This window comes from Coregonus lavaretus, assembly GCF_964263955.1.
Source record: "Coregonus lavaretus genome assembly, chromosome: 3".
NCBI classification, from domain to species: domain Eukaryota; kingdom Metazoa; phylum Chordata; class Actinopteri; order Salmoniformes; family Salmonidae; genus Coregonus; species Coregonus lavaretus.
In genome coordinates, this window is record NC_139990.1 from 30,145,592 (window position 1) to 30,159,884 (window position 14,293).

The 14,293-nt window shown below is 43.8% G+C and overlaps 1 protein-coding gene across 1 annotated transcript in view; it reads right to left on the reverse strand.

Moving 5' to 3' along the window:
• LOC311120038 (choline transporter-like protein 4) overlaps positions 1 to 14,293 on the reverse strand; it is a gene marked incomplete at both ends in the record, with an annotated part of 38,729 nt that overhangs the window by 1,381 nt on the left and 23,055 nt on the right. Inside the window, 14 exons of the mRNA XM_084157805.1 lie at positions 1,955 to 2,049; positions 2,208 to 2,278; positions 2,439 to 2,512; positions 2,652 to 2,755; positions 4,485 to 4,579; positions 5,263 to 5,525; positions 5,722 to 5,824; positions 5,975 to 6,067; positions 6,222 to 6,321; positions 6,490 to 6,612; positions 8,012 to 8,124; positions 9,721 to 9,804; positions 10,664 to 10,772; positions 10,893 to 10,953. Coding sequence (XP_084013931.1) covers positions 1,955 to 2,049; positions 2,208 to 2,278; positions 2,439 to 2,512; positions 2,652 to 2,755; positions 4,485 to 4,579; positions 5,263 to 5,525; positions 5,722 to 5,824; positions 5,975 to 6,067; positions 6,222 to 6,321; positions 6,490 to 6,612; positions 8,012 to 8,124; positions 9,721 to 9,804; positions 10,664 to 10,772; positions 10,893 to 10,953 — 1,488 coding nt within the window. The remainder of the gene's footprint in view (positions 1 to 1,954; positions 2,050 to 2,207; positions 2,279 to 2,438; positions 2,513 to 2,651; positions 2,756 to 4,484; positions 4,580 to 5,262; positions 5,526 to 5,721; positions 5,825 to 5,974; positions 6,068 to 6,221; positions 6,322 to 6,489; positions 6,613 to 8,011; positions 8,125 to 9,720; positions 9,805 to 10,663; positions 10,773 to 10,892; positions 10,954 to 14,293) is intronic.

The window sequence follows — 14,293 nt, forward strand, 5'->3', positions numbered from 1 at the left end:
ACCTTATACAGTGGGGGAAAAAAGTATTTAGTCAGCCACCAATTGTGCAAGTTCTCCCACTTAAAAAGATGAGAGAGGCCTGTAATTTTCATCATAGGTACACGTCAACTATGACAGACAAAATGAGGAACAAAAATCCAGAAAATCATATTGTAGGATTTTTAATGAATTTATTTGCAAATTATGGTGGAAAATAAGTATTTGGTCAATAACAAAAGTTTCTCAATACTTTGTTATATACCATTTGTTGGCAATGACACAGGTCAAACGTTTTCTGTAAGTCTTCACAAGGTTTTCACACAATGTTGCTGGTATTTTGGCCCATTCCTCCATGCAGATCTCCTCTAGAGCAGTGATGTTTTGGGGCTGTCGCTGGGCAACACGGACTTTCAACTCCCTCCAAAGATTTTCTATGGGGTTGAGATCTGGAGACTGGCTAGGCCACTCCAGGACCTTGAAATGCTTCTTACGAAGCCACTCCTTCGTTGCCCGGGCGGTGTGTTTGGGATCATTGTCATGCTGAAAGACCCAGCCACATTTCATCTTCAATGCCCTTGCTGATGGAAGGAGGTTTTCACGCAAAATCTCACGATACATGGCCCCATTCATTCTTTCCTTTACACGGATCAGTCGTCCTGGTCCCTTTGCAGAAAAAAAGCCCCAAAGCATGATGTTTCCACCCCCATGCTTCACAGTAGGTATGGTGTTCTTTGGATGCAACTCAGCCTCCAAACACGACGAGTTGAGTTTTTACCAAAAAGTTCTATTTTGGTTTCATCTGACCATATGACATTCTCCCAATACTCTTCTGGATCATCCAAATGCACTCTAGTAAACTTCAGACGGGCCTGGACATGTACTGGCTTAAGCAGGGGGACACGTCTGGCACTGCAGGATTTGAGTCCCTGGCGGCGTAGTGTGTTACTGATGGTAGGCTTTGTTACTTTGGTCCCAGCTCTCTGCAAGTCATTCACTAGGTTGGTTCTGGGATTTTTGCTCACCGTTCTTGTGATCATTTTGACCCCACGGGGTGAGATCTTGCGTGGAGCCCCAGATCGAGGGAGATTATCAGTGGTCTTGTATGTCTTCCATTTCCTAATAATTGCTCCCACAGTTGATTTCTTCAAACCAAGCTGCTTACTTATTGCAGATTCAGTCTTCCCAGCCTGGTGCAGGTCTACAATTTTGTTTCTGGTGTCCTTTGACAGCTCTTTGGTCTTGGCCATAGTGGAGTTTGGAGTGTGACTGTTTGAGGTTGTGGACAGGTGTCTTTTATACTGATAACAAGTTCAAACAGGTGCCATTAAAACAGGTAACGAGTGGAGGACAGAGGAGCCTCTTAAAGAAGAAGTTACAGGTCTGTGAGAGCCAGAAATCTTGCTTGTTTTTAGGTGACCAAATACTTATTTTCCACCATAATTTGCAAATAAATTCATTAAAAATCCTACAATGTGATTTTCAGGATTTTTTTCTTCTCAATTTGTCTGTCATAGTTGACGTGTACCTATGATGAAAATTACAGGCCTCTCTCATCTTTTTAAGTGGGAGAACTTGCACAATTGGTGGCTGACTAAATACTTTTTTCCCCCACTGTATAGACAGCTGTGTGCCTTTCCAAATCATGTCCAATCAATTGAATTTACCACAGGTGGACTCCAATCAAGTTGTAGAAACATCTCAAGGATGATCAATGGAAACAGGATGCACCTGAGCTCAATTTCGAGTCTCATAGCAAAGGGTCAGAATACTTATGTAAATAAGGTATCTGTTTTTCATATGTAATACATTTGCAAACATTTCTAAAGACCTGTTTTCACTTTGTCATTATGGGGTATTTTGTGTAGGACAAAACTGTAATTTAATCAATTTTAGAATAAGGCTAACGTAACAACATTTGGAAAAAGTCAAGGGATCTGAATACTATCCGAATGCACTGTATATGACTGTCACTTACAATAATGGGCATCCAGTAATAGTTGAGCATTTCAGTACGGAAATTGCTGCCTGGTAGTCTTATTCTGCCAGAGAAGAAAAAGAAGGCCAGGACACCTGAGAAGAGTAGAAGAGGATTGGTTAAAGATTCAATTAATTTAGACCGGTTATCCAATCACATTTCTGGCCTGTAAAATGCACCAAAGGAGTTCCCATTCAGAACTACCACCAATGATAACGCCATAATGATTATGTTGGCGTTTATGTCCTCTTACCTACTCCTCCCACCACTAGCAGCTTCCCAAAGAACAGCAGCAGGTCCGTCACTTTATCGAGCACCACCACCCTGTGGGAAGAGGCACAGTCAGGGAAACACGTCCCCAGCACTCAGCTATGGTTCCACAGCAGTCAATCAAATCCATGCAAAATGTTCTTATGCATGAGGGAAAAAACAAGTCTACACATTCCTACAGGCATACCAACCATTACTAGAGCACATACTGTACCTGACAATGTTCCTCATTAGAAGCATGAATGCGTTTTTCGCGGAGACACAGAAGTTTTTTCCATATACAGCAATCTGTTGGAAAAAGAGGAACGTGTATTAGATATATAGCCTACCAGAAATACTCTACACTGGGGAACTGAGGGAGAGAGATTGACTGACAGGGAGTTGTAGTTATATGTGATGATGTTATGGTGACGTAGTGGAGACTGACCATGATGTAGGCGTTTCTATTGAGGAACTTGATGAACTTCTCCAGACACCAGAAGCAACACTTCAGACAGCACATGAGGAACCGAGCACAGGGGTTTTGAGCCGCTAGAGAGAAAGAGACATAATCCTTATATTACTAGACATATATATATATATATATATATATACACTGCTCAAAAAAATAAAGGGAACACTAAAATAACACATCCTAGATCTGAATGAATGAAATAATCTTATTAAATACTTTTTTCTTTACATAGTTGAATGTGCTGACAACAAAATCACATAAAAATTATCAATGGAAATCAAATATATCAACCCATGGAGGTCTGGATTTGGAGTCACCCTCAAAATTAAAGTGGAAAACCACACTACAGGCTGATCCAACTTTGATGTAATGTCCTTAAAACAAGTCAAAATGAGGCTCAGTAGTGTGTGTGGCCTCCACGTGCCTGTATGACCTCCCTACAACGCCTGGGCATGCTCCTGATGAGGTGGCGGATGGTCTCCTGAGGGATCTCCTCCCAGACCTGGACTAAAGCATCCGCCAACTCCTGGACAGTCTGTGGTGCAACGTGGCGTTGGTGGATGGAGCGAGACATGATGTCCCAGATGTGCTCAATTGGATTCAGGTCTGGGGAACAGGCGGTCCATAGCATCAATGCCTTCCTCTTGCAGGAACTGCTGACACACTCCAGCCACATGAGGTCTAGCATTGTCTTGCATTAGGAGGAACCCAGGGCCAACCGCACCAGTATATGGTCTCACAAGGGGTCTGAGGATCTCATCTCGGTACCTAATGGCAGTCAGGCTACCTCTGGCGAGCACATGGAGGGCTGTGCGGCCCCCCAAAGAAATGCCACCCCACACCATGACTGACCCACCGCCAAACCGGTCATGCTGGAAGATGTTGCAGGCAGCAGAACATTCTCCACAGCGTCTCCAGACTCTGTCACGTCTGTCAAATGTGCTCAGTGTGAACCTGCTTTCATCTGTGAAGAGCACAGGGCGCCAGTGGCGAATTTGCCAATCTTGGTGTTCTCTGGCAAATGCCAAACGTCCTGCACGGTGTTGGGCTGTAAGCACAACCCCCACCTGTGGACGTCGGGCCCTCATACCACCCTCATGGAGTCTGTTTCTGACCGTTTGAGCAGACACATGCACATTTGTGGCCTGCTGGAGGTCATTTTGCAGGGCTCTGGCAGTGCTCCTCCTGCTCCTCCTTGCACAAAGGCGGAGGTAGCAGTCCTGCTGCTGGGTTGTTGCCCTCCTACGGCCTCCTCCACATCTCCTGATGTACTGGCCTGTCTCCTGGTAGCGCCTCCATGCTCTGGACACTACGCTGACAGACACAGCAAACCATCTTGCCACAGCTCGTATTGATGTGCCATCCTGGATGAGCTGCACTACCTGAGCCACTTGTGTGGGTTGTAGACTCCATCTCATGCTACCACTAGAGTGAAAGCACCGCATTCAAAAGTGACCAAAACATCAGCCAGGAAGCATAGGAACTGAGAAGTGGTCTGTGGTCACCACCTGCAAAACCAGTCCTTTATTGGGGGTGTCTTGCTAATTGCCTATAATTTCCACCTGTTGTCTATTCCATTTGCACAACAGCATGTGAAATTTATTGTCAATCAGTGTTGCTTCCTAAGTGGACAGTTTGATTTCACAGAAGTGTGATTGACTTGGAGTTACATTGTGTTGTTTAAGTGTTCCCTTTATTTTTTTGAGCAGTGTATATATATATATATAGGCCTAGTAGGATTACATGTTTGAATTGGATAACAATAACAGGTTTTCAAGGGAAGTCCATGGCGGCCTCCAGCCTTACCTCTGGTCTTGTGGTCCAGGTACTCCAGGATGATCCGGACTATCTGGATGAGGGTGAGGATCAGAGCACCAAATGCCAGGGAGCCAACATGGTATCTAATAGAAGAAACATAGACATAGGGGGAGAGAGGGAGTGAATTGAATGGAAAGCTAACAAAATACAACATTTGATTGTGGCTCAATTTACACTGAGTGTACAAAACATTAGGAACACCTGCTCTTTCCATGACATTGACTGACCAAGTGAATCCGGGTGAAAGCTATGATCCCTTATTGATGTCACTTCTTAAATCCACTTCAATCAGTGTAGATGAAGGGGAGGAGACTGGTTAAAGAAGGATTTGTAATCCTTGATACATGGATTGTGTATGTGTGTCATTCTGAGTGTGAAAGACAAAATATTTAAGTGCCTTTGAATGGGGTATGCTAGTAGGTGCCAGGCGCACCGGTTTGAGTGTGTCAAGAACAGCAACGTTCAACAGTTTCCTGTGTGTATCAAGAATGGTCCACCACCCAAAGGACATCAAGCCAACTTAACACAACTCTGGGAAGCATTGGAGTCAACATGGGCCAGCATCCCTGTGAAACACTTTGACACCTTGTAGAGTCCATGTCCCAACAAATTGAGGCTGTTCTGAGGGCAAAAGTGGGTGCAACTCAATATTAGGAAGGTGTTAATAATGTTTGTACACTCAGTATATGGTATGTGGACCCTCTAGTGGCCAGGCAAGGAAAGGCACCACCACAGCCCTTCTGCTGAAGTGTGTCTACTCCATTACCGTAGTGTGCGGATGAAGGCCTGGGACAGGGGGAAGGTGGGGATGTCCGAGGGCTTGCTGAAGGCCCAGTAGTAGGAGGCGAAGGCCCCTGCCAGGGTGCACTGGCCCATGGCAATGACAAAGTTGACGCACCACAGAAAGGCCACCACGTTGTAGAGCTGCAGGTTGAACAGGTTCCTCTGCAGCAGGCCCTCGTTGTTGTACTTGATGAAGATGCAGCGCGCCGACGGGCACCACGAGTAGTCTGTAGAGTTGTAGAATGTCTGAGGGAAAGATAGGAGGGGGGAGAGATGAAAGAGGAAGGGATGAGATATGAATGGAGAGATGGAAAGGGGTCAAACATTTTTTCAATTACGTAGACAGCTGAAGGATGTACACACATTTTCTGTGTTTCTGATATCTGAGTTGGGCTTTTCTGCATCCATCTCTATGGGGTCAAAGTTCATCAGGGACACTTACCTGTGGGTCACAGGTCTCATTGCCACTGATTTGGCCACAGTTATCCTGAGTAGAGTTGAGAGCCACCACTTTGTACACTGGAATGCCTGAAGTGGCCAGATACCTAAACATCCTCTGTTAAGTGGGTTAATGATACCGTGGAGTTTGTAGACAGTGCTCAGTGGAACACAGATACAAAACAGACCTTTTGTCATAAAACTATAATAGGCAGTGTAAAATACCCACAAATATTTAAACGACTGTGAGAGGATACAGAGCAGTGATGCCCCAATAGGCCACACACACCACCAGGAGAACGAAGGTGATGAGAGGGTAGAACAGCGTAGACATCATGTGACTGACAGCCCTGTGAAAGAGACAGACGTTACAGTTACAGTATGTGTGCTGAAAAGTTAGGTTGTATCGCAATATTGGTAGAATATTGTCACAATACATGGTTTTGTGTGTGTAAGTATGGGCCAGTATGTGTAATCCTGGCTCATATATCTAACATGACTCACTTGCTGGACTCCTGGATGAGAGCAATGGCGATGAGGATTCTGGTCCGCAGAAAGATCAAGGTCAGGAGAAGAATGCCCTCTACCACAGACAGGATTATCACTGAGTGATAAAGAGAGAGAGAGAGATAGAGAAAGGAGAGGAGAGAGAGATATAGGGAGGAAGTAGATAGGTCAACACAATGGTACAGAGTTGTCATCAGAAAGGCATGTCTGTCAGTCTGTGTACAGAAGAAAACAGAGACATAATATCGTGTAATATCAGACTCACAGAAGGTCAGCCAGGTCTCCTTGACCTGAAGGTAGACCTTGAAGTCGGTGGTGAAGCCTATGTCAGTAATTGAGACGGTCGACTTTCTGTAGTTGTTGTACTCCCACCAGCAGTGATATATGCCTACAGACAGACAGGCAGAAAGACAGACAGAGCGAGAGAGGGAGAGAGAGAAAAAGAAAATGCTTTAACTACCCTGAAAAGTCCATGTTCTTAAACCAATGTGACCTACATACACTATATATACATAAGTATGTGGACACCGCTTCAAATTAGTGGATTCGGCTATTTCAGCCACACTTGTTGCTGACAGGTGTATAAAATTGAACACACAGCCATGCAATCTCCATAGACAAACATTGACAGTAGAATGGCCTTACAGAAGAGCTCAGTGACTTTCAACGTGGTGCCGTCATAGGATGCCACCTTTCCAACAAGTCAGTTCGTCAAATCTCTGCCCTGCTAGAGCTGCCCCGGTCAACTGTAAGTGCCGTTATTGTGAAGTGGAAATGTCTAGGAGCAACAACGGCTCAGCCACAAAGTGGTAGGCCCCACAAGCTCACAAAACAGGACCACGAGTGCTGAAGTACGTAGCACGCAAAAATCGTCTGTCCTCGGTTGCAACACTCACTACCGAGTTCCAAACTGCTTCTGGAAGCAACGTCAGCACAAGAACTGTTCGTCGGGAGCTTCATGAAATGGGTTTCCATGGCCGAGCAGCCGCACACAAGCCTAAGATCACCATGCGCAATGCATGTAGGCTGGAGTGGTGTAAAGCTTGCCGCCATTGGACTCGTTCTCTGAAGTGATGGATCACACTTCACCATCTGGCAGTCCGACGGACAAATCTGGGTTTGGCGGATGCATGGAGAACGCTACCTGCCCGAATGCATAGTGCCAACTGTAAAGTTTGATGGAGGAGAAATAATGGTCTGGGGCTGTTTTTCATGGTTCGGGCTTAGCCCCTTAGTTCCAGTGAAGGGAAATCTTAACGCTACGGCATACAATGACATACTAGACAATTCTGTGCTTCCAACTTTGTGGCAACAGTTTGGGGAAGGACCCTTCCTGTTTCAGCATGACAATGTCCCCGTGCACAAAGCGAGGTCCATACAGAAATGGTTTGTCGAGATTGGTGTGGAAGAACTTGACTGGTCTGCACAGAGCCCTGACCTCAACCCCATCGAACACCTTTGGAATTAATTGGAACGCCAACTGCGAGCCAGGCCTAATCGCCCAACATCAGTGCCCAACCTCACTAATGCTCTTGTGGCTGAATGGAAGCAAGTCCCCGCAGCAATGTTCCAACATCTAGTGGAAAGCCTTCCCAGAAGAGTGGAGGCTGTTATAGCAGCAAAGGGGGAACAAACTCCATATTAATGCCCATGATTTTGGAATGAGATGTTCGATGAGCAGGTGTCCACATACTTTTGGTAATGTGTGTATAGACCTACTAGAGAGAGTACACTACACACATGCTAGTAGACATATTATTACCACACTGATATTATCAATGACTTACCATAAGCACCAACTGCCAACACTCCAAATATAAGGACCCAGACCATAACAGGGGCAATGAACCTCAACAGAAGGAGAAAGAGAAAACTGACCACCATGGCTATGACCAGAGCACTGAGGGAGGAGAGAGGAACACAGCAGAGTAAGAGAGAGGATTTGAAGAGCAGAGAGAGGGTAAAGTTAAAAGGAGGTAGAGGAGAACAACAAAAATAAGAAAGAAAAGGAGATACATTTCTGGACATTATTAAAATATAAGGCCGGTGTCACAAATGAGGTGGATCAGCCTAAAATATTATGACATAATTGAACTCAGTGATTTGTAAATATGTATCAAGCCACCAGATATATACTGAACAAAAATATAAACGCAACATGTAAAAAAGAGCCCAGAAATGTTCCATATGCACAAAAATGTGTTTACATCCCTGTTAGTGAACATTTCTCCTTTGCCAAGATAATCCATCCACCTGACAGGTGTGGCATATCAAGAACCTGATTAGTCAGCATGATCATTAAACAGGTGCACCTTGTGCTGGGGGACAATAAAAGGCCACTCTAAAATGTTCAGTTTTGTAATACAACACAATGCCACAGATGTCTAGAGTTTTGAGGGAGTGTGCAATTGGCATGCTGACTGCAGAAATGTCCACCAGAGCTGTTGCCAGATAATTGAATGTTAATTTCTCTACCATAAGCCGCCTCCAACGTTGTTTTAGAGAATTTGGCAGTACGTACAACCGGCCTCACAACTGCAGACCACGTGTAACCATGCCAGCCCAGGACCTCCACATCAGACGTCTTAACCTGCGGGATCGTCTGAGACCAGTCACCCGGACAGCTGATGAAACTGAGGAGTATTTCTGTCTGTAATAAAGCCCTTTTGTGGGGAAAAACTCATTCTGATTGGCAGGTCCTGGCTCCGCAGTGGGTGGGCCTGGCTCCCAAGTGGGTGGGCCTATGTCCTGGTTGCACCCCTGCCCAGTCATGTGAAATCCACAGATTAGGGCCTAATGAATTTATTTCAATTGACTGATTTCCTTATATGAACTGTAACTCAGTAAAACATTAAACATTGTTGCATGTTGCGTTTATATTTTTGTTCAGTATACGTCAGAGCTATGTATCTAAATACTGTATATGGCTCTGATACAGGTAAAACACATACTTTATTGACACCTACAGGTTTGTCCTGTTTTATAAGCACTTAGTGTCATAAGCATTTACAATATTCTTTACAAGGCAAAAATGAAAACACGAAGCAGACCAAACTCTTCGGTCCTTTAAAAACCTGCTGTATGTAAAATATTGTGTGCTATAGCTTGAAAAATAAATACATGACTCTGGATGACATTATAATGATGTTTGTTTCCAACATTAGGGCTGTTTTCCTAAAGAAGTTAAATACGCTTCGTGTTTTGTTTCCTTGCCACGATACTAACTAGCATAGCGATACTGGTATCGTCCCGGCCCTAATATGCCCTCTCTAAAAGAAATTAGCTTCTTTCTGAAGCAGTCTCATATTTAATAAGTTAAGCGTATTAAGTGTGACGTGAACGATAGGCTGAGAAGATAGAGCGACCATGCAAACTTTTCAGGTTTCTCCTGTTCCAATACAACAGTACAGCACACTGGAAATTGTGCATTGACAAGTAACTGGCAGTAGGGGGTGGTTTGATGCGAGGTGAAAATTAACCCAAGAGAGAGACTCACGCAATGATCCACTGCCATGACGACGCAAAGTCCTCAAAGATTCTCACTCCAATCTCCTTGGCATTGAAGCTGTTTACTATATCACTACAAGACGCACAGGGAAAAAACATGTTAATGCTAGTATTTACTGACAATGTCTCTGACACAAAACAGCACGATGAAGAGTACTACACGATAAATGAAGATTAAAGCAGAGACGATTTAGAAGTAGAGGAGGAGATAAGAGTAACAAAGAAAGAGAAATATGAGGTTGCTTTGTAATAGTACATTCATGCATTGGTGGCATTTATAGAGCTCAATAGAAAGAGAGGGTAACATTATAAGCTTTCTTTGACTGCAGGTATTCAGTACTAGTAAGTGTATTGATTACTACAGCACATTGAGGGATAATTTGGGAGGGTGTACAACTACAGCCATTGACAGTTCCTTGGGTTGTTTGTGTAGAAAATACTAACAAGTGCCCACTATTACACCTGTTCATGTGTTTTATGTGTCAAAGGATGAACATAAAAGTCTAATAGCCTAGTTATCTTTAGTCTTATTCTTTGTTTATTACATTTAACAATGACCACTCAGGTCTGGACATCCTGGTCAGACTCAGTGTTAATATTATCCTCAGAATCAACCCAAGGCTTTATGTGGGATCTAGTACTAAAAGGAATGTTCTAGTCATGTGATGTGCAAGGGTACTACTGGAGCTAAATGACAGGGCAGATGACTACGAGGGTATGGCTAAGGGCTACCCCTATCATAAAGCAAGACACCAACACGCAAACACAGGTCTACGTCTACACACAGGAACTAGTCTACTATATTGATGAGAGATCAATATAACTCACTCAACCAGGGACCCTTCACTGGCAGTGAGAGCAATTATGAATTATTAATGGGAATTTACAGTGTGTGTGTGTGTGTATATATATATATATATAACACCCCCTACCCTGTGGCGTTCCTGATGCCATTGACTGTATCATTGATGCTTGATGGCAAGCCTAACGTATTAGGAATATTTTTCAGAGCGGTAACATCAGGTATGCATCTTCCCAGCACTAGACAGGGGAAATAAAAAATATAAGTATGAAAGATAATTCATTTGAAATGTTTAAATTTAACGACTTAAAAGCATCTACATATGTAATTATGAAAGTGAATATAAAAAAGCAAGGCACCAGAGACTGTAGGAGTGTAGAAGAACGGACACAGCTCTTGATCCACAATTTCTTTAACTTTCTGAGGCAAAGAAAAAAAGGTTAAACTACTAACTTTGGCTACACAGAGTAAAAACAACTAGGAAAACCCTCCAGTAAAATTTCCACAAGACAGTCCAAAGGCTTTGAGGAGTCACTGAAAACCATGATCAATGAAAGCCTATCTGAAGAAAATATGAATTTTCAAACCTCCGTAGTAATAGGATGGGACTTTTTATTATTATTATTATTATTATTATTATTATTATTATTATTATTGTTATTATTATTATTAATACAGCGAAATTAGAGGGGAAATCAGCTTTAATATTGCAGATAGATTGTGGCTTCCATCAATGTAATGGTCTGCATCAATCCCCCATATATTATTTTGTAAATACATATACAGTGGGGAGAACAAGTATTTGATACACTGCCGATTTTGCAGGTTTTCCTACTTACAAAGCATGTAGAGGTCTGTCATTTTTATCATAGGTACACTTCAACTGTGAGAGACGGAATCTAAAACAAAAATCCCGAAAATCACATTGTATGATTTTTAAGTAATTAATTTGCATTTTATTGCATGACATAAGTATTTGATACATCAGAAAAGCAGAACTTAATATTTGGTACAGAAACCTTTGTTTGCAATTACAGAGATCATACGTTTCCTATAGGTCTTGACCAGGTTTGCACACACTGCAGCAGGGATTTTGGCCCACTCCTCCATACAGACCTTCTCCAGATCCTTCAGGTTTCAGGGCTGTCGCTGGGCAATACGGACTTTCAGCTCCCTCCAAAGATTTTCTATTGGGTTCAGGTCTGGAGACTGGCTAGGCCACTCCAGGACCTTGAGATGCTTCTTACGGAGCCACTCCTTAGTTGCCCTGGCTGTGTGTTTCGGGTCGTTGTCATGCTGGAAGACCCAGCCACGACCCATCTTCAATGCTCTTACTGAGGGAAGGAGGTTGTTGGCCAAGATCTTGCGATACATGGCCCCATCCATCCTCCCCTCAATACGGTGCAGTCGTCCTGTCCCCTTTGCAGAAAAGCATCCCCAAAGAATGATGTTTCCACCTCCATGCTTCACGGTTGGGATGGTGTTCTTGGGGTTGTACTCATCCTTCTTCTTCCTCCAAACACGGCGAGTGGAGTTTAGACCAAAAAGCTATATTTTTGTCTCATCAGACCACATTACCTTCTCCCATTCCTCCTCTGGATCATCCAGATGGTCATTGGCAAACTACAGACGGGCCTGAACATGCGCTGGCTTGAGCAGGGGGACCTTGCGTGCGCTGCAGGATTTTAATCCATTACGGCGTAGTGTGTTACTAATGGTTTTCTTTGAGACTGTGGTCCCAGCTCTCTTCAGGTCATTGACCAGGTCCTGCCGTGTAGTTCTGGGCTGATCCCTCACTTTCCTCATGATCATTGATGCCCCACAAGGTGAGATCTTGCATGGAGCCCCAGACCGAGGGTGATTGACCGTCATCTTGAACTTCTTCCATTTTCTAATAATTGCGCCAACAGTTGTTGCCTTCTCACCAAACTGCTTGCCTATTGTCCTGTAGCCCATCCCAGCCTTGTGCAGGTCTACAATTTTATTCCTGATGTCCTTACACAGCTCTCTGGTCTTGGCCATTGTGGAGAGGTTGGAGTCTGTTTGATTGAGTGTGTGGACAGGTGTCTTTTATACAGGTAACGAGTTCAAACAGGTGCAGTTAATACAGGTAATGAGTGGAGAACAGGAGGGCTTCTTAAAGAAAAACTAACAGGTCTGTGAGAGCCGGAATTCTTACTGGTTGGTAGGTGATCAAATACTTATGTCATGCAATAAAATGCAAATTAATTACTTAAAAATAATACAATGTGATTTTCTGGATTTTTGTTTTAGATTCCGTCTCTCACAGTTGAAGTGTACCTATGATAAAAATTACAGACCTCTACATGCTTTGTAAGTAGGAAAACCTGCAAAATCGGCAGTGTATGAAATACTTGTTCTCCCCACTGATATATATATATATATATATACATATACACAGCGAGGGAAAAAAGTATTTGATCCCCTGCTGATTTTGTACGTTTGCCCACTGACAAAGAAATGATCACTCTATAATGTTAATGGTAGGTTTATTTGAACAGTGAGAGACAGAATAACAACAACAAAATCCAGAAAAACACATGTCAAAAATGTTATAAATTGATTTGCATTTTAATGAGGGAAATAAGTATTTGACCCCTCTGCAAAACATGACTTAGTACTTGGTGGCAAAACCCTTGTTGGCAATCAGAGGTCAGATGTTTCTTGTAGTTGACCACCAGGTTTGCACACATCTCAGGAGGGATTTTGTCCCACTCCTCTTTGCAGATCTTCTCCAAGTCATTAAGGTTTCGGGGCTGACGTTTGGCAACTTGAACTTTCAGCTCCCTCCACAGATTTTCTATGGGATTCAGGTCTGGAGACTGGCTAGGCCACTCCATGACCTTAATGTGCTTCTTCTTGAGCCACTCCTTTGTTGCCTTGGCCGTGTGTTTTGGGTCATTGTCATGCTGGAATACCCATCCACGACCCATTTTCAATGCCCTGGCTGAGAGAAGGAGGTTCTCACCCAAGATTTGACGGTACATGGCCCCGTCCATCGTCCCTTTGATGCGGTGAAGTTGTCCTGTCCCCTTAGCAGAAAAACACCCCCAAAGCATAATGTTTCCACCTCCATGTTTGACGGTGGGGATGGTGTTCTTGGGGTCATAGGCAGCATTCCTCCTCCTCCAAACACGGCGAGTTGAGTTGATGCCAAAGAGCTCCATTTTGATCTCATCTGACCACAACACTTTCACCCAGTTCTCCTCTGAATCATTCAGATGTTCATTGGCAAACTTCAGACGGGCATGTATATGTGCTTTCTTGAGCAGGGGGACCTTGCGGGCGCTGCAGGATTTCAGTCCATCACGGCGTAGTGTGTTACCAATTGTTTTCTTGGTGACTATGGTCCCAGCTGCCTTGAGATCATTGACAAGATCCTCCCGTGTAGTTCTGGGCTGATTCCTCACCGTTCTCATGATCATTGCAACTCCACGAGGTGAGATCTTGCATGGAGCCCCAGGCCGAGGGAGATTGACAGTTCTTTTGTGTTTCTTCCATTTGCGAATAATCGCACCAACTGTTGTCACCTTCTCACCAAGCTGCTTGGCGATGGTCTTGTAGCCCATTCCAGCCTTGTGTAGGTCTACAATTGTCCCTGACATCCTTGGAGAGCTCTTTGGTCTTGGCCATGGTGGAGAGTTTGGAATCTGATTGATTGATTGCTTCTGTGGACAGGTGTCTTTTAAACAGATAACAAACTGAGATTAGGAGCACTCCCGTTAAGGGTGTGCTCCTA